At 43.9% G+C, this 23410-nt stretch overlaps 1 protein-coding gene across 1 annotated transcript in view; it reads right to left on the bottom strand.

Moving 5' to 3' along the window:
• The window catches only part of LOC134587237 (amine sulfotransferase-like), a 58508-nt gene extending 35373 nt beyond the window's left edge, over positions 1-23135 (bottom strand). The window contains exons 1-2 of the mRNA XM_063443495.1: positions 22971-23135; positions 12124-12332 (exon numbers count right to left, since the gene is read on the bottom strand). Coding sequence (XP_063299565.1) covers positions 12124-12332; positions 22971-23130 — 369 coding nt within the window. The 5' untranslated portion in view covers positions 23131-23135. The remainder of the gene's footprint in view (positions 1-12123; positions 12333-22970) is intronic.
• Between the last annotated feature and the right edge of the window lie 275 nt (positions 23136-23410).

Here is a 23410-nt window from a genome sequence, read left to right as displayed (position 1 = left end):
CTATGTAGTAGTTCAGGTGACAGCAGGGTAGGAAGGATAGTCAGAGCCAAATGAGACTCTTCACTGACTTAGAGTAACCAGCTCTGAATAGAGATCTTAATTTATGAAACAAAGGAGAGCCCCCCCTGCAGCTTGTCCTAATGAGAGAATAGTGTATCAAGTTATATGAGTTAATATCAACAGACTACCTAGAAAAGGATGCTGTAAAAAAAAAAAATCGAATAGGTAAACTTCCCGTCCAACAGATGATCCTATAAACCCAAAACAAGTTGTTAGTATGAAACCCACTGCCTAAATTTGTTCCAAACGAAATTTAGAAGTAGAAGTGTTAGAGGCTACATGAGGTATCTAACCTCGCTAAAATAACGGATAGCGTCTAAACTCGATGCGCGTTTCAGCGCTCCCTGGCGCCTTTTTCAAGAGTGACCCTTGCAGGGTATCTGCCAGGCCTTATAAGGGAGTAAAGAATCCGAAAATGAAAAAAACAAGGCCTTTCTTGGCCTTCCACCTTGTTTTGCCCATAAATTGGGTGATATTCAGGTCTACATCTGGGGTGACACATGCCAAATCAGGGATCGTGGGCGCGCAGGAACTCTGCCTGAAGTTTGTTCCGTGCCACTTTGTCAAGTGGCTTCCTGATATGCACACCAATATATTTTGCCACGTGCTCCAATGGATACTACTCAGAAGATCTCAGATGTTGCAGGGTATACGGATCAAAAAGTAGTTCGCCCTGAGGTTTAAGGAGGGTGGAGTCATCCACACCATCTTTAATGTCGGTCCCAGTCACAGTAAAAGTACCATGGTCAGGAAAGAGCTTTCCCGAATTGTAAGAGTCCTCATCATTGGACTCGCTCAGTGCCTCCTCTTGTTCCGACTCAGATTTGGATGATTCAATTACGGCTTTTGCCTTTTTCCAATTACTCACCGATTTTGCCCGGTGGGTGGCTCTTTGTTGTGGTTCAACCACATCATCTTTGATAGGAAGTTCATTGTTCAACTGTATATTTTTGGAGGCATCCTCGTCCAGGTGACAAGATTTCTTAGTGGCTTTGCGCCCACCGGTATTCACTGGTTTACGCTCTATGGGGTTAGGAGAAATGTGGGGAGATGTGCACCGGGTGGACCTATTGGCATGGGGGATAGTTTGGGACAGAGTGCCCGACATTGTCCCCGTAGCAGAATAAATGGCTTGAGTGGCTGACTTAGCCATAGTAACGTCGAGGAGGGAATGAAGCTCTTCTGACTTCAACTGCTCCCATGACTCCTCAAACTGGTTTGGTTAGGGGATCTGGGTCTAACTTGGGGTGTAAGGTGACTAGTGAAACCAATAGAAAAACCAATAGTGGTAGTTTCCAATTCCCTCTGTGACTGCATGATACAGCTAATAAGAAATTATTAACAATACACCCAAAAAAGGGAAAAAAAGGGTAGCCTGAAAATTAGTGCAGTGCACTAATCAGGGCTATAAGGTCTATACACCCTGTTCCAAATTATTATGCAAATTATATTTTTCTCATTTACCTAAATAATTGATGTAAATAACAGTCAGCATAATTCTCATGTTATCAACTATTAAGAGTACAATTCAAATTTTACTGAACAAACCTAACGATAACAGTATTTTTTTTAAACATAAACTTACAATGCACTGTTCCAAATTATTATGCACATTAAGTTTCAAAACACTTTATAGGTTGTAAAGAACTGAAAATTGTAATTTGTTGTGTTTGCAGCATATTTACTGAAATCAAAAGCTATTTCAATCAAACATTTTAACTTTTTAAACATTTTAACAGGTCACGTTACATTTTAACATAGGACCCCCTTATTTGATAGCAGCTTCACAAGTCTTGCATCCATTGAACTTGTGAGTTTTTGGACAGTTTCTGCTTGAATCTGTTTGCAAAATGTCAGAATAGCCTCTCATAGCTGCTGTTTGGATGTAAACTGCCTCCCACCCTCATAGATCTTTTGCTTGAGGATGCTCCAAAGGTTCTCAATAGGATTGAGGTCAGGGGAGGATGGAGGCCACACCATGACTTTCTCTCCTTTTATCCCCATAGCAGCCATTGATGCAGAGGTATTCTTTGCAGCATGCATGAAGATGATTTTATTACGGAAAGCATAGTTCTTCCTTCTGTACCAGGAAAGAAAGTGGTCAGTCAGAAACTCCACATACTTTGCAGAGGTCATCTTTACAACTTTGGGGACCCTAAAGGGGCCGACCAGCTCTCTTCCCATGATTTCGGCCCAAAACATGACTCCACCACCGCCTTGCTGACATTGCAGCCTTGTTGGAAGAGAGTGGCCGTCCACCAACCATCCACTACTCCATCCATTTGGACCATCCAGGGTTGCACGGCACTCATCAGTGAACAGGACTGTTTGAAAATTAGTCTTCATGTATTTTTCATGCCCAGTGCAGCCGTTTCTGCTTGTGAGCATTGCTTAGTGGACTCTACACCTTGATGTCCGTGGGACTCCAGAGGCACCAGCAGCTTCAAATATCTGTTTGCTGCTATGTCATGATATTTTAGCAGCTGCTCTCTTGATCCGATGCATGGATCTGGCAGAAATCTTCCTCAATGTGCCTTTATCTGCACGAACCCGTCAGTGCTCTGAATCAGCCACAAATCTCTTAATAGTGCGATGATCACGCTTACGTTTTCGTGAAATATCTAATGTTTTCACACCTCGTCCAAGGCATTGAACTATTTCACTCTTTTCAGCAGCAGAGAGATCCTTTGTCTTCCCCATATTGCATGAAAATGGTGTTCTGCTTAATAATGTGGAACACCCTCCTTTAGTAGTTTTTCCTTAAATTTGGCTCACCTGGCAATCTAATTATCACAGGTGTCCGAGATTGTTTTCAGTGATCAAAAGAGCCCTGAGAAACAATGCCATCCGTGAGTTAAACTGAAAAACAAAATATTTAATCTTTGTGACACTTAAATAGAATTTGCATAATAATTTGGAACAGGGTGTAAGGCACCCATATAAATCAAGTACACATAAACCAATAGGAATAGCAAAAAGAAAAAATCAAATTGCTGCAACCAGGAGATAGTTACTATCACTTACAATTCTAAAATAGGTGTATTTAAAATTTGAATTTTGCAGCAGTGGTACATCTGCTAAACAATGTTATGCAATGAATTAGTAACAATTGCAATGATAACACTCAGATCTTCAATATACACAAACCAAATGGGAGTATATAAGTTGTGTCAATAAGTAAAGAAAATTGTAACAATCCTTAATAACAGGCAAGAACAAGCAGAAGAGTAGTAGTGGAGAGCAGCAGCAAAGAAAGAAGAGTGGCTTATTGTAAAGGAGCATTTATTGTAAAGGAGCATTATTATGGGATGTCATGTTATGGGGTTTATTGTAAAGGAGCATTATTATGGGATGTCATGTTATGTTGTTAACCCTTTGAATGTGAATGCTTGATTTTTTTTTTCTATTAATATTACAGTATTCTTTCTTTGCTGCTGAGGAATAAAAAAAGAGATGAAACATTATATGAGCCTTTGTGTCCTTTTTACAGATTTTCCAAACTCGCCTGAACCATTGTTACCGAATTGATCGGACAGACTGAACCTTGACCACATTTGACTTTAAGAAATATGAGTATTGTCAATGAAATCGGATGTCTGTAGTTTTCACCAGATTTTGTCTGAATGTTTAGTGAATAACCCTGTTAGTGTGTGCATATAAATGATGGATGTATTTGTGCAGACTGCTTGTGTGTTAATTGTGGCGGTCTGCCAAGGTATTACTGCCACGGATATTCTTTTTCCCAATACAAGAACCTAAAATAATCCACAAGGTAAAATAGCACCAATATTCCTAAACCCCACACACGAGCCAAGGCTTAATGCTGGGAGAAGACAGATTTAAAAGCAGTACAAGCATCACATTTATACAGTCAGTCAAATCCTCCTCTGTGCCTGAGAGATAATTGAGTCAGGAACTGTACTAAACTCAATTATCTCCAGGCACAGAAAAAGTAAGTAAAATAAAACACCCCAAAAGTACTCCCAACATACATAGAAGCCCCACAAAAGTCGCAACCCTGAATAGCCTGGATCTGGGCGAACAATGTATTAAAAAATCACCCAGATCCGTTTGGTAGTTTTGGATCGCCATTGCAGGGAAGTTCTGACCGGTCTGCCACGAGGTAGAAGCCCAAAATAGTTCCAGGGAATTTGTGCCAAGAGTCGGTCTCTGTTCATGGGGTTTTGTATGAAAAACACATAAGTTAGAAAAAAGCTGGTTGATGTAGAATGCTCCCCGTGTTCAGTAGTCTCTAACTCCCAAAAGCAGTTTGTGTAGGTAAAATAGAACTGGAACGGTGTTCGCGGGAGTGCCTGGCCAAAAAGAATTCCAGGCACTCAACGATGGTTTAATAGGTCTCTGTGGTGGTCTCCGTTTGGGAACCGAACAGAATAAACTAAATAAAACTGGGACATGAATCCAGACAAACAGAGCCAAATGTGATGGGGTATTCCTTCGCACTGCTCCCTCTTTTGCTTACATCTTCGGCAGACACTGTTGGACCCATTTCAGGTCAACTTGGGGCTGTCTGGACACAAGATAAACTGGTCAAGCTACCAGTTTGGTCTGGCGAGATACATGAATCCTGACGAACAGAAAGAACCGAACGTGATGGGGCATTTCTTCACATAAATGCAGGTGCATATTTGTGTGAAGTTTTAGTGTGCATGTGTGTGTATTTAGTTAGTTTCTATAGGTGTGTTTATGCACTCTCTAAATCTCATCTGCCCCTCTTTATCTCTCTCCATCCCCCTATCATTTATCTCCTCCTCACATGTGTTCCATCCCTCTTGCCCCAATTATGCCCCCAACCCCATAACCCTCCTTTCTACAATAGTTCCCTCGCCTTACTTGTTCCCCTCTTATTTCCCAATTTTTTAATGTTTGTGTAAGGAATAGAAAGCAGTGTGTGTTTCTGTATAAGGTATGTATTGTGTGTTTCTGGTTGTGTGTAAGGGATGCATTGTGTGAATCTGTGTTTGTATGCATAAGGAATGCAAGGTGTGTTTCTGTGTATGTAAGGGATGCAGTGTGTGTGTCTGTAAGGGGTGCATTGTGTTTCAGTGTGTGTGTAAGAGAAGCAGTGTGTGTTTGCATGTGTGTGTAAGGGATGCATTGTGTGTTTGTGTATGTGTGCAAAGGATGCATTGTCTGTGTGTAATGGTTGCATTGTGTGTGTGTGTGTGTAATGGAAGCATTATGTGTTTCTCTGTGTGTAAGGGAAGCATGTTGTGTTTCTGTGTGTGTAGGGATGCTTTGTGTGTTTCTGTGTATGTATAGGGATGCAGTGTGTGTGTGTGTGTGTGTGTGTGTAGTGTGAAGGAGCTCCCTGCCCTGCCCCCTGTCCTATAGTGGTCTCTCCCTCCACTGCCCCTTAGTGGTCAGTGAGCACTTCCTGTCAGTCCGGCCGGGTACAGGAAACAGATTTTCCTGTACCGTAGACCGGAGAGGAACTCTGCCACACTACACAGGGAAGGGGTTGGGGGGAGGGGGTGAGGAGAAAGGGGGGAGAGAAGCAGTGCTGCATTCACCTGAGGCTCTCTATAGAGCGCTCAGGCTGCTGCAGCATTAGAAGGGCCGGCGATGAGGGCGCTGGGCGCCCCCTTCTAAGTGGTGCCCTAGGCGGCTGCTTAGGTCGCCTTATAGGAAGCGCCAGCCCTGACGACACATAGACTTTAAAGCTGGGTTGTGATACAGGGGTTAAAGCGACATGAGTGCAGATAAGACAGGTTTGATAGAACATAGACACCATTCTTGCAGAGGGTCATAAATATCTTATGTGAAGATCACAGAATGAGGGGGGATAAAGAGGGAAAAAAACAAGCGAACAGTGCAGAAGATGGTGTTTAACCCCTTAAGGACCAAACGTCTGGAATAAAAGGGAATCAGGACATGTCACACGTCATGTGTCCTTAAGGGGTTAAACCGTGAGAGCAGTTTAGCCCCTTAAAAGAAAGAGAGCACCCAGGGGCCTCTTGGCATCATAGCATTTTCATTTAGATGAAGTTGTTATGGTAACCAGAATGTTCCTTAAATTTGCTTAAAGGAACACTATAGTGCCAGGAATGCAACATGAATTCCAGAGACCATAGTTGTGAAAACGCGATTTACATATCCTGCCCCCCCAATGGGTGTCCTGGTTTTTATTTCCAAAATCTGGTCACCCTGGCTTTACGTGATAATGACTATGCCCCTCCCCTTCATGACACTGCTAAAAAGAGGCCAAGCATGGAGGGCATTACAATTATGCCCCCCCTGCCCCCTAGAAAAATTCCTGCAGAATGGTCCTACTCTAGCAGCCTACTGCCTGCTCTTATGAGATTAATCCACTTCCTTACTAGGACTCTCCGCAGGTCAAGGTTAAATAGGTTCCTGGAAGAGGCACCTGTGACAGGGAGGGGTGGAAAACCAAGGAGTTGGTTTAATTTATATAAACACTAAACAAATTATAAACGCAACACTTTGGTTTTTGCCCCCATTTTTCATGAGCTGAACCCAAATATCTAAGACTTTTTCTATGTACACAAAAGGACTATTTCTCAAATATTGTTCACAAATCTGTCTAAATCTGTGTTAGTGAGCACTTCTGCTTTGCTGAGATAATCCACCCACCTCACAGGTGTGGCATATCAAGATGCTGATTAGACAGCATTATTATTGCACAGTTGTGCCTTAGGCTTGCCACAATAAAAGGCCACTCTAAAAGGGGTCTGAAAACCAGTCAGTATCTGGTGTGACCACCATTTGCCTGACGCAGTGCAGCACATCTCCTTCGCATAGAGTTGATCAGGTTGTTGATTGTGGCCTGTGGAATTTTGGTCCACTCCTCTTCAATCGCTCGGCGAAGTTGCTGGCTATTGCCAAGATCTGGAACACGCTGTCGTATATGCCGATCCAGAGCATCCCAAACATGCTCCATGGGTGACATGTCCGGTGAATATGCTGGCCATGCAAGAACTGGGATGTTTTCAGCTTCCAGGAATTGTGTACAGATCCTTGCAACATGGGGCCGTGCATTATCATACTGCAACGTGAGGTGATGGTCGTAGATAAATGGCACAACAATGGGCCTCAGGATCTCATCACCAGGGCCAGATTAAGAGCCCAGTGTGCCTGGTGCTGACAATTATGATGGGCCTAATTACAAAATCTTTTCGACCAAAAACACTAAAACAGTCCTACCTCCCAAGCGTCATGTTTCTGATGGAGATGGTGCTGGAGGGAAACTCATAAGATGCAGCTATGCGAAAAAACATACCCTATGCTAATCTCACACTTTCCTCTTTCAAGTAAATCCATACCCCCTAACAGCAGTGTCCAGTAAAGCAGGAAGTCTATGGACGGGGTAAAAGGGTGGGCCACTGACATGAATCACATAACCAGAACTGCCGAAAGGGCCGAACAAAAATGGGGGCATGCCTCCCAGTCCCTTAGTGTCTGTGTCCCCATGTCTCCCAGTGTCCGCATGTCACTAGGACACTAGGAGACATTGGGACACTTGGAGACATAGGGACACTGGGTGACTTTGAGACATGAGGGGACACTGGGAGACATGGGGCACTGAGACACTGTGATACATAGGGGACACTGTGATATATAGGGGACACTGGAGATTTGATAAAGACCTGGGTACAGGTCAAAACATTGCGGTGTCCAATAAACCTGCTTAAATCTATCACAGTGAGTGCCTGAGATTGTTTTTATTTTATACTAGGGGGCACTGTGAGATATTGAGGCAATGTGAGACATGGGGACTCTGGGAGACTAGGGGACACTGAGACACTGGGAGACATAGGGGACACTGGATACTTGATAAAGACCTAGGTACAGGTTGAAACATTGCAGTGTCCAATAAACCTGCTTAAATCTATCACAGTGAGTGCCTGTGAATTTTTATCTTATACTAGTGGACACTGAGACACTGGGAGACATTGGGACACTGAGACACTGGGAGACTAGGAAACACTAGGGACACTGGCACACTACATCTGTAGTGTGCCAGTGTCCCTAGTGTTTCCTAGTCTCCACTGAGAGACACCAGAGACACTGGGAGATCTAGGGACACTGGTTGGGAGACATGTCTCTCAGTGTCCCCATGTTGCCCAGTGTCCCCTAATGTTTGTATCCCCATGTCTCCTAGTGTCCCTTAGAGTCTGTTTCCCCAATGTTTCCCCATTTCACTAGGGGACACTTAGAGACATTGGGACACTGTGAGATATGGGGACACTGAGACACTAGGTGACACTGGGAGAGACATGGGGACACTGAGAGACTAGGGACACAGACACCAGGGACACTGAGAGACACCAGCGACACATAGGGACACAGACACTGGGGACACTGGCTGGGAGACATGGGGACACTGATAGACTAGGGGCCACTAGGAGACATGGTCCACTTTTTACTCAGTGTCCCCATGTCTCCCAATGTCTGTGTCCCCAAGTTTCTCACCGTCCCCATGTCTGTTTTCCCTAGTGTCTCAGTGTCACCAAGTGTCCCTATGTCTCCCAGTGTCCCCAAGTCTCTTACTGTCCCCATCTCTCACAGTTTCCCCTAGTGTCTGTGTCCCCATGTCTCCCTGCAGCCTTTCCCCCCATCCCACACTTACCTGAGCTGTTGGCTGTCTCTACAGGCTCTGAGCTGCTGTCTGGACTCTCTGTGCAGAGCTGCTCCCCCGCGGATCAGGGAGTAGAGAGAGGCACGGAGGGAGATGCTGTAACTTCTTAACCCTGCCTCTCTCTGCATACACAGGGACCCCTACTGGCCGGTGCTCTGGGACAGATTAAGAGCCCAGTGGGCCTGGTGCTGGCAATTATGATGGGCCTAATTACAAAATCTTATTTACCAAAAACACTAAAACAGTCCTACCTCCTAAGCGTCATGTATCTGATGTAGATGGTGCTGGAGGGAAACTCATAGGATGCAGCTATGAGAAAGCAGGAACTCTATGGATGGGGTAAAAGGGCCACATACACAAATCTGCCAAAAGGGGCGAACATTCACAAACAGGGGGGATGTCTGTGTCCCCATGTCTCCCAGTCCCTTAGTGTCTGTGTTCCCATGTCTCCCAGTGTCCCCATGTCACTAGGAGACATTGAGAGACATTGGGACACTGGGAGACATGGGGACACTGAGATACTAGGGAACACGGAGAGACCTGGGGACACTGGGAGATATGAAGAAATGGGGACGCTGGTTGACTTTGGGACACGAGGGGACATGGGGCACTGAGACACTGTGATACATAGGGGACACTGTGATATATAGGGGACACTGGAGATTTGATAAAGATCTGGGTACAGGTCAAAACGTTGCGGTGTCCAATAAACCTGCTTAAATCTATCACAGTGAGTGCCTGAGATTTTTTTCTTCTATACTAGGGGACACTGAGACACTTGGGGGCACTGTGAGACATGGGGACACAGAGACTAGGGGATTCTGAGAGACTAGGGGACACAGACACTATGGACACTGAGAGACTCAAGGGACACTGGGAGACATGGGGCACTGAGACACTCTGATACATAGGGGACACTGTGATATATAGGTGACACTGGAGACTTGATAAAGACCTGGGTACAGGTTGAAACGTTGCGTTGTCCAATAAACCTGCTTAAATCTATCACAGTGAGTGCCTGATATTTTTTCTTTTATACTAGGGGACACTGAGACACTAGGAGACATGGGGACACTGGGAGACATTGAGACACTGGGAGACAAGGGGACTTTGGGAGACTAGAAAACACTGAGACACTAGGGACACTGGCCCACTACAGACATTGAGAGACACCAGGGACACTGGGAGACATGGGGATACAGAAATACTAGGAACACTGGCTGTGAGACATACTGGGAGTGCCCCATGTCTCCCAGGTCTCAAAGTCATCCAGTGCCCCCATGTCTCTCAGTGTCCCCTAGTGTCTCAGTGTCCCCAAGTGTTTGTATCCCCATGTCTCCCAGTGTCCCAATGTCACTAGGACACTTAGAGACATGGGGACACTGAGACACTGGGAGAGACATGGGGACACTGAGAGACATAGGGACACTGAGAGAATAGGGGACTCTGGGAGACTAGGGGACTCTGGGAGACTAGGGGACTCTGGAAAAATAGGGACACAGACGCCAGGGACACTTGGAGACATGGGGACACTGGGAGACATGCGGCCACTGGGTCCCTAATGTCTCAGGGTCCCCATGTTCCCCAGTGTCCCTATGTCTCGCAAGTCTCTCACCGCCCCCATGTCTCGCAGGCTCAGAGCTGCTGTCTGGACTCTCTGTGCAGAGCTGCTCCCCGCGGATCAGTGAGTAGAGAGAGGCAGCGAGGGACATGCTGTAACTTCTCATCCCTGCCTCTCTCCACACAAACAGCGACCCGTACTGGCCGGCCCTGGTATTGCAGAATAATCTCTGTTTATACTGAGACTGACATTTGTATTGCCGCCATTAATGTAATACCGGCACCGGCTAGGCAGCCTCAAATACCTGAGAGATATTTCTGAGAAATACATGGCAACCCTAAGAGTGGTGTGTACATTTTTTTTTTTTTTTTTTTTTAAATCAATGGGCCTATTCCATGGGCTTGAGCTTGGGCCTGGAGCTGCAGCTCCACCATCCCCTATCTTAATCCGGCCCTGCTCATCACGGTATCTCTGCAAATTCAGAATACCATCAATACTGTACAGTGAAAACCGGTATTCATTCGTGAAGAGAACACCTCTCCAAAGTGCCAGACACCATCAAATGGGAGCATTTGCCCACTCAAGTCGGTTACGACGACGAACTGCAGTGAGGTCGAGACCCCGATGAGGACGATGAGCATGCAGATGAGCTTCCCTGAGACTGTTTTTGACAGGTTTTGCAGAAATTCTTTGGTTATGCAAATGAATTGTTGCAGCAGCTGTCTGAGTGGCTGGTGTGGTTGGATGTTGGAGATGCTGGATGTGGTGGTTTTGGGCTGGTGTGGTTACATGTGGTCTGCGGTTGTGAGGCCGGTTGGATGTACTACCAAATTCTCTGAAACGCCTTTGGAGATGGCTTATGGTAGAGAAATGAACATTCAATTCACGGGCAACTGCTCTGGTGGACATTCCTGCAGTCAGCATGCCAATTGCACTCTTCCTCAACACTTGCAACATCTGTGGCATTGTCCTGTGTGATAAAACTGCACATTTTAGTGTGGCCTTTTATTGTGGCCAGCCTAAGGAACACCTCTGCAATAATCATGCTGTCTAATCAGCATCTTGATATGCCACACCTGTGACATGGATGGATTATCTCGGCAAAGGAGAAGTGCTCACTAACACAGATTTAGACAGATTTGTGAACAATATTTGAGATAAATAGTCCTTTTGTGTACATAGAAAAAGTCTTAGATCTTTGAGTTCAGCTCATGAAAAATGGGGGCAAAACGAAAGTGTTGCGTTTATAATTTTGTTCAGTGTCCAGGGCAGTATCTTAACTGTTCCTATAACTGCACTCTTCTACACAGAGATGTCAGATGTATCACTAGGTATCTGCCCCCCCAACGTGAGGGTTAAAGCCCCAAGTGTTCCTTTAACCACTGGGACTTATACTGCATTCACTTTCCACATCATTTTAGCTCCTCTTTCAGCCCTTGAGATTTGTACTGTCCCTTCTTCTTCATGTTATGATTTCACATGTTCCTTCTTCTTCATGTTATGGTGACTGGATATTGCATCATCCACCACTGCAGTCTCCCATTCCTTGTCTACTACCACAATAGTTGGTTGGGCAGTACTTGCTTATCTGTCTGGATATGGAAGCTCCGACCGGGTCTTAGCCCTGGTATACTCAACTACCTTTTGAGGCACCTCCTATGGACTTACGCAGCTCCTGCCCATATTTTGTGCAGATGTTTTGGTACACAATCCCAGCAACTTGGTTGTTCCTCTCAGTGAATGCTGTCCCTCAGTATTAGATAATATAGCTGTCACTGTATTTCAGTATACTCTGAACTGAAAAAAATCAATAAATATTAAAATTTTGTACAAAAACAGGCACACCCTACAAGAAAATATCTCAATCCCTTATTCAAAAGCTTACTTTGCCTCGTCGCTTCCTTGTACCTTTTGGCATTAAATAATAAGGAAGGTGAGATGAAAAAAGTCGGGGATCCGGTCGGGTTTTAAAATCAATATTATAGAGATTAGATTCAATCCATGGAGCTCTGGCCATATTATCAATAGCTTCTGTTCCCTTGCGGTGTCCTTCATTGAGAATGAGACTTAGAATTTGCTGTGTCCAAATGGTTCCTGTACAAGAGCAATTATAAAATACCATAGCTTTCAAATAGTCAGCAAAATTTTACTTTTTGCAGATCCATGTTCTCTGCAATTAGTTTTAATGATGAATCATTTAAAGAAAAGAATGACATACCACAATTTGCATATATAAATACAATATTTAAAGTTCTAAATATTAGCCCTATAGACTTAAAGGACATTTATTGTTTCTTAAAGGAATACTCTAATTAAAAAAAATATCTATCAAGCTCACAGAATGTAATAGTTTTTAAAAAATGATCAATTTTCACTTCGATTTAGTACATTTTACCTAAGTTTGTGCGTACTACAAGTTAATTTTGGCTCAGTACATTCGGCCATGCTACATAGTCACTTTGTATAGTACATTCAGCCTACATTCGGCCATTCTGCATTTTCATTTTGGTTCAGTACATTTTGCCACGCTACAGTTTCACTTTGGTTCTGCCCATATGGCCTATGTTTGGCCATGCTACATTTTCAATTTAATACAGTAGATTTGGCCTACTGTGAGCCATGCTACATAGTCACTGTGGTTTAGTACATTCAGTCTATGTTCTGCCATGCTGCATTTTTAATTTAATACAGTATATTCGGCCTGCGGTGAGCCATGCTACATAGTCACTTTTCTTTAGTACATTTGGCCTACGTTCGACCTTGCTTTCTTTACTTTATTTGAAGCCTTGTTCATCAACACTACCTGTCTATAGGCATTCACATATTTATTATATCATCAGTTTATCCCCAGGTTTTACTTATGTTTACTATATTGCATCCTTAAGTTTTTATTAAACTACCTACTGTTTATCAATTGCTGCTAAATTTACAAGTTTTGGACTACTACAGTGTACTTCAAACTAAACCTCTCATATAATAGTTTTTATCTCTTTCTCCTCTCCCCAGCTTCTCTGTGTCTCTTCCCCTCCCCAGCCACCTTATGTCTCTTTCTCCACTTCCCCATCTCCATCGTGTGACTCTTACCTCAGCCCCTTCTTTGTATTTTTCCCTCCTTCCCCACCCCTCTCTCTCTTTCTCTCCTTTTGTGTATCTTGTTCTCCCCTTTCCTATATGTCTCAGCACCTTGTCTCTTTCTCTCCACTTCCCCACAGCACCTGGTCTCTTTCTCTCTGTGTGTGTCCCTTCAGTCCATCTGGGTGTCTCCCCCCCAGTCCATGAGTTTTGTGGCTGTGGAGCTGGCTGCACAGTACTGTTATGTTTTGCTACTGTATAGCTTTGCCAGAGATACTGCAGCCAGGGGTGGAGCAAGGAATTTTTACTACACAGACAAATATGTATTTTGTTCCCCCTATCTGAACTCCCCCTGAAAATGCATATTCACCTGTGTGTCCCTTAATCCCACTCTTGAATTTCTTACCCCCTTTTGTGTTTCTTGTCTTCTTGTTTGAATGTCTTACCCCCTTTAGTGTATCTTATCCAACTTTTGTCTTACATTCCGCTTTAGTATATCTTAACCACCCATGTTTTCCCTTGTTGTATCTATTTCTTCCCTCCAGCTGCTTTGTGTGTCTCTTGCTCCCTTCCAGCCCCGTTGCGTATTTCTTTCCCCCTAGCACTTGTCTCTTTCTCCCCCACCCTTTTATGCTGCTTTTTCTCCACTTCCCTCGCCTCTCGGTCTCTTCCCCTTCATCAACCCCTTTGTGTGCCTCTTCCCTCTGTCCCTTTTGTGTATCTCTTTCCTCCCTTCCCCACCCCCACTATGTCTCATTTTCCCCATCAGCCCCTTTTGTGTATTTCTCTGTCTCTTTATCCCTCCAGTCCTTAGCACACTTACTCTTTCTACTCACAGCCCCTCTGTCCCACCCTCAGCCACTCTGGGTATGTCCCCCAGCCCATGTTTGTCTCTTTTACCCCTTCCCCAGACCCTGTCTGTCTCTTTTGACCCTTCTATCAAATATCTGTATTTTGTCCCTTCCCCAGTATGACATCCCGCAGCCCCTCTGGGTGTCTCTCCCCCCAAGCCCCTGTCTGTTTCTTTTGCCTTTGCCTCTTCCCCAGCCACTCTGTGGTGTTTTTGTTTTTGTTTTTTGTGTTTCGCCAGTCCTTCTGGGTGTCTTTCCCTCCCAAGCCCCTGTCTGTCTCTTGTCCTGTTCTCAGCCCCTCTGTGTCTCTTTTGTGCGTCTTTCCCCTCACCCCTTTTCTGCATCTTTCTCCCCTTCCCAGCCTCTCTGTGTGTCTCTTCCCCCCCAGCATCTTGTCTCTTTCTTCCCAGCCCCTCTGTCTCTTTGTGTCCCTCCAGCCCCCCTATGTGTCTCATTCCCACCAATCCCCCAGCTCCTCCAAGAGTGTCAGTCCACTTAGCGCCTCCATATGTCTTATCCCCTCAGCCTCTCCACATACCTAATCTTCCCCCAGCCCCTCCATGTGTCTCATTTTTCCCAACCCCTCCATATTCCGCTGTACGCCTGTTATACCTGAGCTGGCTATAGCTCATTTAAATGTGAGTGGAATATATTTATCTTTTTATCACATATATTGTCCCTTACACTCTGTACGATTGGTCTCTTATCTTATGTCTTCCATATAACGAGAACAATCGGACTACTTTAAACAGAGAGGAGACCCCTTCATCAAAAGCACCTTAAAATACATTTATTGCCACAATGCAACTTCTAATCTTTTTGGACTATTTTATATACAATACCAACTACCGTATATACTCGAGTATAAGCCGAGTTTTTCAGCACATTTTTTGTGCTGAAAAACCCCAACTCGGCTTATACTCGAGTCAATAGTCTGTATTATGGCAATTTGCATTGCCATAATACAGACCTCGGCTGTGGGGGCTGCAGAGAGATGTTACTTACCTTTCCTGCAGCTCCTGTCAGCTCTCTCCTCCTCCGCCGGTCCGTTCAGCTCTTCTGTCAGCTCACAGTGTAAATCTCGCGAGAGCCGCGGCTCTCGCGAGATTTACACTGGGAGCTGACCGAGGTGCTGAACGGACCGGCAGAGGAGGAGAGAGCTGACAGGAGCTGCAGGAAGGTAAGTAGCATCTTTCTGCAGCCCCCACAGCCCCCTCCTACACAGTGCCCATCCACTGGACCACCAGGGAAGGAGAGCCCCCCTCCCTGGCCAGCTAGCAAAAAAAAAAATGCATATATATATTAATAATAATAAAAAAAATTAAAATAATAAAAATAATAATTAAATAAATAATAATAATAAAATAAAATAATAAAAAAAAATGTAATGAAACAAAAAAATATTAAAATAATAATTAAAAAATAAAAATGCCCACCCCCCACCAAGGCTCTGCATCACACTCTGCATTACACACACACATACACACACTGCATTCACACACACACACACACTGCACTCATACACACACACAGCACTCATACACACACACTGCATTCATACACACAGCATTCTCATACACACACACTGCACTCATACACACAGCATTCATACACACACACTGCATTCATACACACACACTGCATTCATGCACACACACTGCATTCTCATACACACACACTGCACTCATACACACAACATTCATACACACACTGCATTCATACACACACACTGCACTCATACACACAGCATTCTCATACACACACACTGCACTCATACACAGCATTCTCATACACACACACTGCACTCATACACAGCATTCTCATACACACACACTGCACTCATACACACACACTGCATTCATATACACACTGCATTCATATACACACACTGCACTCATACACACACTGCATTCTCATACACACACACTGCATTCATTATATACACACACTGTAAATAAATATTCAATTAATATAATTTTTTAAGGATCTAATTTTATTTAGAAATTTACTAGTAGCTGCTGCATTTCCCACCATAGTCTTATACTCGAGTCAATAAGTTTTCCCAGTTTTTTGGGGTAAAATTAGGGGCCTCGGCTTATATTCGGGTCGGCTTATACTCGAGTATATACGGTATTCTGTTTGCACTCTTTTTATGTCTCATTTATATGTTTTATAATATCTGTAGTCCACATTGATATATTTTGGCGCAGCCTTGCATTACTGTTGTTTATGCCTATAACTTTAGCTTCAACAAGTGGAATGAAAGAGTGGAGGAGACAAAGAAGAGGGGATTAGGAGTTGATTGTTTTCAAGTCCAGTTATGGATTATGCACGAGACATAAGCCAGTGGGAAGAGACAGTATTTCCTAACAGCAGCTAGTTGGAAGCAGTACTTACATCTAATACATTATCTTACATCCAGCATAGTTTCATGTTTTGAACATTCTTCACTGGGTTGCAGTATAATATTTACCCAAATCTTACCAATCAATTACTTTATTGCTTATCTTCCTAACAAATTGGGAAGAAACTGATTCAGGTGCTGAATCAGTCAAGGTACATGGCTGAAACGATCGTCTGGGGTTGCTGTATCTCTCGTGCAGAGAGAACTTGCTGGCATTTCGGATCTGGACTGCCCGTATGGGTGGGACCAGTCTGATATGTTTCAGAGATGTTCTCTCTGTAATGGCACAAGATGAGCAAAAACAGCTTGAGATATGAGCGGGGACCCACCGAAGGGCAGGCTATTTCAGCTGCTGCCCGTTCTCAGTATACTCTTGCGACCCATTTTTGCTCTCCACAAGGTGCAAGTAGTCCTAATAATGAGGGGGGAGGAGGTGGGGCGCTTTGTTAATTATTTCTATTCTAACACTAGGTGGTATTGATATTTTTTGTCCTATTTTTCAGGCCTACCAGTTCATAAGTTTCAGTACACCACAACAGACTCGCTCTTACTGAGTTTATTATTATTTAGTTTAGCTAATTTTCTTATTTCGGTTTGTCAAATAAAATAAAAATCAAATAAGGGCTTTTTAAATTTTGCTCTTTCATCTGTTGAGTTGATAGTTTCCCAATGTTGGTATGCTTACAAACTAGGGCATTATCTACTAAGCAACTAAAAGATAACAATTAAGAAAAGGGCTTTTTTTCATTTTGTCTGTCAGCTATTCGGAAGATAGCTCCTTAATTTGGTATCCTTACCATCCATCCAGCCACAGATACCACATAGAGACTGGAGATATATCCTCAATCTAACCAGTGATATCATATAAAATATTATCCATCCAGGGATATTATATAAAATCTGGGCAGGGATATCACATAGAGACTATGGATATATCACCTATCCAGGTATAGCACACGGAGACTAGGTATATATCACCTATCCAGCCAGGTATAGCACGTGTAAACTTTTGATAAATCACCTATCCAGCCAGGTGTATCCCAGAGAGACTGGTGGTATTGTGCCACTTTGTCCTGGAGAGGCCTGCTTGCCTTCCTCCTCCCCTGCGACTATGGCTCCAGGGAGATTGTACCCTCTTAAATCAGCATTTGGGCATATTGTATTTTATTATGCTGTGTATGGCCCTTTAAGAACCGTCGGTGGGCACATTGTGACTTTGGAGAGCAATGCCCCTTTAAGACTATGGCCCCTGGAAGAGATTGCCTGTTAAAGACTGTTTTAGCAGATTGTGTAGCCAAATCCATGGAACTGAAATCGGCTACACATTTCAACGAACACCGCTGACCCTTACCTTCTCCTGCACTGAGTTTTCAGCCACAGAGACTAAGTCCCGTTCGAAGATTTGAACGCACATTCGAATGGGACTTAGTCAATTGACCGACCACACAGCCCAAATCTATGGAACTGTTTTGGGCAGGAAAATGTGCCTGCGGTCGGTCACAAAGGACTTCCGACTAACTTTTGAACTAATGGAAGGATCTGCATGATTTTTGAGTATGTTCATATTTCAAGTATGCTGATTAATAATATGTGGTTTATGAAGATTGGATGTGTGGTTTTAAAGTTACAGTACATGTATAAAAACTGTATTTTTCCTGCTTGTGATAATTATGTTAACCCATTGTGTACCATAATTATATCACAGGCAGAGGGGAGGATTTTTTGTATAATTGCTAGGAGTGTTTTCTGTAATGTACATGTGTTATTGGTTGTTCTGTAAAACCCTGTGGGTGGTCCTATGTAGGGAAAACCTGCATAAAAGAAGGCCCTTTGGTGTCAAGTAAATGAGATCCTGTTTGACCCTCAATACGTAGCTTTGTCTCGTTATTGGAGGGAGCTGCTATAATCACACTGGGGATTGCTATGCTCTGCATACTCCCCTGAGTTTGAATCACTTAGCTCTTTTAAGAGCTTGTTCCTGATACGCTCTCCTGGAGGAGAGGTCTTCCCCACACAGTCCTGGAGGACAGAAGCTGATCCAGGGTGGACGGAAGATGGCGAGGCTCCAGTTAAGCTACGGCGGTTGTGGAGTATGCGGTGGTTGTGGTGTCCAGTGCGGTGCTTGTGGTCCTCGGCGCAAGCTGGGAAGCATCCATTAACGGAAGGTTCCGTTACAGGTATATAATTCATCCAGCCAGGGATATCACAGACTGGGCATATATTAATCAACCAGCCAGGGATATCACAGACAGTGTCGTCCTTTTTGCCCACGACAAAATGGTGGGTCCCATCACGTGTCTCTTGGGCATTGATATTGATTCTGTGGCGGTGGAATGCAGTTTGTCCTTGAATAAGATTCTAGGTTTGCGGCGGGCAGTGTCTATGGCCCTAGGGTTGCGTAAGATCTAGCTGTGGAACCTGCAGTTGTTGCTGGGCAAGCTGAATTTCACCTGTAGTATCATGCTGATGGGGCGGGTCTTTAACAGGAGTCTGACTGCGGCGACGTCCGGGATCAACGGACCCTGGCACTTCATTCGGCTGACTCTGCCTCTGCGGGAGGATCTGGCGGTCTGGGACTCCTTCCTGGCTGCCATAATTGGCAAGGTCTCAAACACGGAGCTACACCTCTTTACGGATGCAGTGGCTTTTGTGGGGTTTGGGGCGATTCTGGGCTCTAGTTGGTGTGCTGCCTCTTGGCAGGACAGTTGGCATGTCTCTGGCCTCACTAAGAATCTGGTTTTCCTAGAGCTCTTCCCCATTCTGGTGGCGGTGGAGGTTCGGGGGTCCCGGTTTTGGGATAAAAGGGTTGTTTTTCACAGTGACAATCTGGGAGTGGTTCAAGCTATCAATCGGTTGACGGCCTCCTCCCCTCCAGTAGTTCGCTTGCTTCAGCGGTTTGTGCTCCGATGTTTATGTCTAAACGTGATATTGTAGGGCTGAGCATATATCTGGCGTTCAGTCTCCAGGGCCACATGGAGTCTATACAGTAAGGTGTGGTGTGAATGGGACACAGGAGCATGATCAGGGTGGTTTTGGTACCCTGGCTGCCCGCCTCACAGGGCTTTTGCAGCTGTTGGATCACTGGGAGTCAGTGGGTAAGTCTCCCTCTGCAATCTCCTCACATTTTTGGGGTCTTAGCTTCCTGTTCAAGCTACGGGGATGGGAAGACTCTACCAAGGCGTTTTGGTGTGCCAGGCGCTGAAAGGCTTGAGGCGTCTGATTTCTTCAGCGGATGCAAGAAAGCCAGTCTCCGCTGTGCTATTGACAAGATTGTGTGGAGTGCTTCCTCTGGTCTATTTTTGAGGCCCGTCTATTCGCATTGGCCTATTCCCTGGTATTCTTTGGGGTTATGCGGATTGGGTAATTAGTGTGCCCTAGTAGGCGCTGCAGTGGTGGGGTGTTGTTTGCCGATGTTCAGTGCACTGAGGATCAAATTGCATTTAAGATCCGATGCTCGAAGACGGATGTTTTGGTACATGAGGATGGGAGCTTTCTTTCTCATTTCCAATTTTATTCGGGTCTTTCGTTTGGGGCTGAAGGTCCTGGGGATTGACAGCAAGGAATATTGTGGGCATTTCTTTCAGATTGGTGCTGCCATGGAGGCTTCTAGGCTGGGTATGCCGGCGCAAGCGGTTCAGATGATAGGGAGGTGGGCATCTGGGCGTTTTGTTTCATATGTTCATCCTTCCTGCCTCCTGAATTGATGTTTCTCTCCACAGGTGCAACTCCCCCCAGGGTCTGGGTGATTGGCACTTGTATGTATACTGGGCCAGGAGGCGTGAAGCTGTCTGTCCGGGAGGCGAGCTCTTGGGTTTTCACGCCTTCTGAAGCGGTGGTTCGTTGGTTTGGTATGAAATGGGTTTGGCATCTCCCGGAGCTGGTTCAGCTCTCCCTCCTTCGGGGTGCACCGAGCGTCCTAGTTATTTACCTGGGGGATAATTATCTTGGGACAATGCCTATATGGGGGTTGTCGGATGCTATTAAGAGGGACTTGGCACGCATCTTAGTTCTGTTTCATTTGGTCGGAGGTCATTTCCCGTAACTACTGGCAGCGAGCCCATAGTTAGAGAGCCATGTAGTGATGTTGTATTAAATTAAATAGGAGGGTCTCTAAGTTTGTCTTGGGGGTGAAAGGGATCCTGGTTCGCCACAGGGTGTTCGAAGGGGAGGCGGCAAATTTATTTCGGGGTGATGGCGTGCACCTCACGGAGGTCGGGCTTGACCCTTTTAATCTTGCTATCCAGGAAGCAGTGGAACAGGCCTTGAGTGGTTTGGGTGGGGCCCCTGCTGATTTTAAGCATAAAACTGCGGGGTTGTGGTGGGGGGCGTGTCCTTGCCAATAGGTGTTGGGGGCTATTACACTGAGTGTCAGGATATGGACAAGGTTGGGTCTCAACCTCCCCTCTCTGTATGGTAAACTTTTCAGTTACTTGGACGTGTCTACCGAGCTAAAAGCCGGCTGGTGGTAAACATTAAAAGGAAAAGGAAATTTGGTTTGGACAAGGGGGGTGGTGAGAACCCAGTGGGCAAGTTAGTGCATAGGCACATGGTCTTGTTCATTGGCAAGGACGTGTATTTAAAGTCAGTAGAGCCTATGTGTTCATTTGTATGTTAAGTTATGGATTATTTATGTATTTATCTCTGGTTAGAATTAAATGATAAAGTTAATAAAAGTTGGATGAGTCCTACAGTCTTATGTTTAATAAATGCTGTGGCCTGTTTCATTCAAATTCGGTGTTTGGCGTTATTGGGGGATGTTTGGGGTAGGATCTGTTATTCTTATTTGCTTCACATTCCCCGCTATGTCCATACATGATGCTATCAGCTCGCTGGAGTTGTCCTCTAGCTCTCGATAAAACCATCTGAATGGTTTGACCCAAACTGGGGTTCTTTGAGGCACAGGAGACCCAGTTCATACACTCTGAGCAGCAAATGTGGATGTTACACTTTCCTGAACATCAATTTCATCCTGATTGGCTGACAGCATCACCTGACATGTTAAGCCAATCTTTCAAATATTAATGAAATTAATCAGTGTTAATTTTGTCGACTAACAATTTTAGTCAGATTTTTGTCTACTATAAGTTTTTAGATTTAGTCGACTAAAATAGGACTAAAACTAAAATGGCTTTTTAATCAAAATACTATAACTAAAACTAAATTGAAATTTGTCGCCAAAATAAAGACTGGTGTGTAAGACACAAGGAGGAAGGTTAAACTGGTTCATGGATTGCAGGATAAAACTTACCAGGAAAGGTTAAAGGATCTTAACATGTATAGCTTGGTGGAAAGACGAGACAGGGGGGATATGATAGAAACATTTAAATACATAAAGGGAATCAACACAGTAAAGGAGGAGACTATATTTAAAAGAAGAAAAACTACCACAACAAGAGGACATAGTCTTAAATTAGAGGGACAAAGGTTTAAAAATAATATCAGGAAGTATTACTTTACTGAGAGGGTAGTAGATGCATGGAATAGCCTTCCAGCTGAAGTGGTAGATGTTAACACAGTAAAGGAGTTTAAGCATGCGTGGGATAGGCATAAGGCTATCCTAACTATAAGATAATGCCAGGGACTAATGAAAGTATTTAGAAAACTGGGCAGACTAGATTGGCCGAATGGTTCTTATCTGCCGTCACATTCTATGTTTCTATGTTTCTATGAGAAGAAATGAGACACATGGGGGGCTGAGGGAATGAGACACATGGGAAGCTGGAAGCCACCAAGAGAGTAGAGGCAAAAGAGACAGAGTTTTAAACCTACTGGAGATTCAGTCGACTAAAATCTACTGGAGATTTAGTCAACTAAAACTAAAAGAATTCAGATGACTAAAATACGACTACAGCTAAAATGGCTTTTTAGTCAAAAGACTATGACTAAAATTAATTTGCTGCCAAAATGAACACTAAAATTTATATTGCTAATACAGAACTGGAACTTTCATGTTAGCAAGCAGTGATCAAGGTATGAGTACAGGTGAACAAAGGTCTAATAGCACCATAACCGCTATTTCTCAGCGCAGTTGGTTTTTGCTTTTTGTGTGTATACACAGACCTAATAAACAATATAATATTTGTATGGAAATTTTAAAATACATAAATAGCATAAACATATGCACCAACATAAACACACACACAACCCTAATTAGTCTTTTACTCTTGCATAACTGGCCACAATTAAGTAGTCACAGACTCCAACTCATGCCTGCATAACTAGCCACTGTCACACATAATTATATTACTAAGCACACTCACTCAATTTGCTGGGCTTGTGTACATACATAGGTTGAACACTCCCCAATGTGCTGTTTGTCTATTTTGAAAAGAGGGAAGTGAGGAACGAATCAAGAAATCAATTCTTGATGTGTGTCCCTCTCCCTCCCTCTCTCTCTTCATTTACCTGATTTTGGATAAGTCACCAAAAAAATATCGCTGTCTCTGATTTCAAGATGCTCCAGAGAATCTATCCATTCAGGTGTTGTTAATGCAGTGTTAAAACATATTCCTTTATGGTAAAACAGAGTTGGATTAGCATTGTCATTGAGCTGCTCATGGGCCATTTTTAACACACCTTGAAGTAAACAAGACAAAAAAGTAAACTTAACAAAATTCTATGGTTAATAGTTTTGGCTAAACAATATATAACAGTAATTAGACTGTTCCTGGACTATGCTTTTTAAAAAAATAAAAAATAAACAAAAGATATTTAACATTATCTATGAATAGTTTCTGCTTTATAATACAAAATATGTAAGAAAAAGTGTTTGTTTAGTACCTTTTAATCGCCAATGTCCTTTGCAGAGCAATTTCATTAAAACAAACATGAACATCACAAGGGCT

Source organism: Pelobates fuscus, chromosome 2 (assembly GCF_036172605.1).
Source record: "Pelobates fuscus isolate aPelFus1 chromosome 2, aPelFus1.pri, whole genome shotgun sequence".
Classification (NCBI taxonomy): domain Eukaryota; kingdom Metazoa; phylum Chordata; class Amphibia; order Anura; family Pelobatidae; genus Pelobates; species Pelobates fuscus.
The sequence above is the reverse complement of the archived record's forward strand: the minus strand, read 5'-3'. Positions and strand labels throughout refer to the sequence as shown.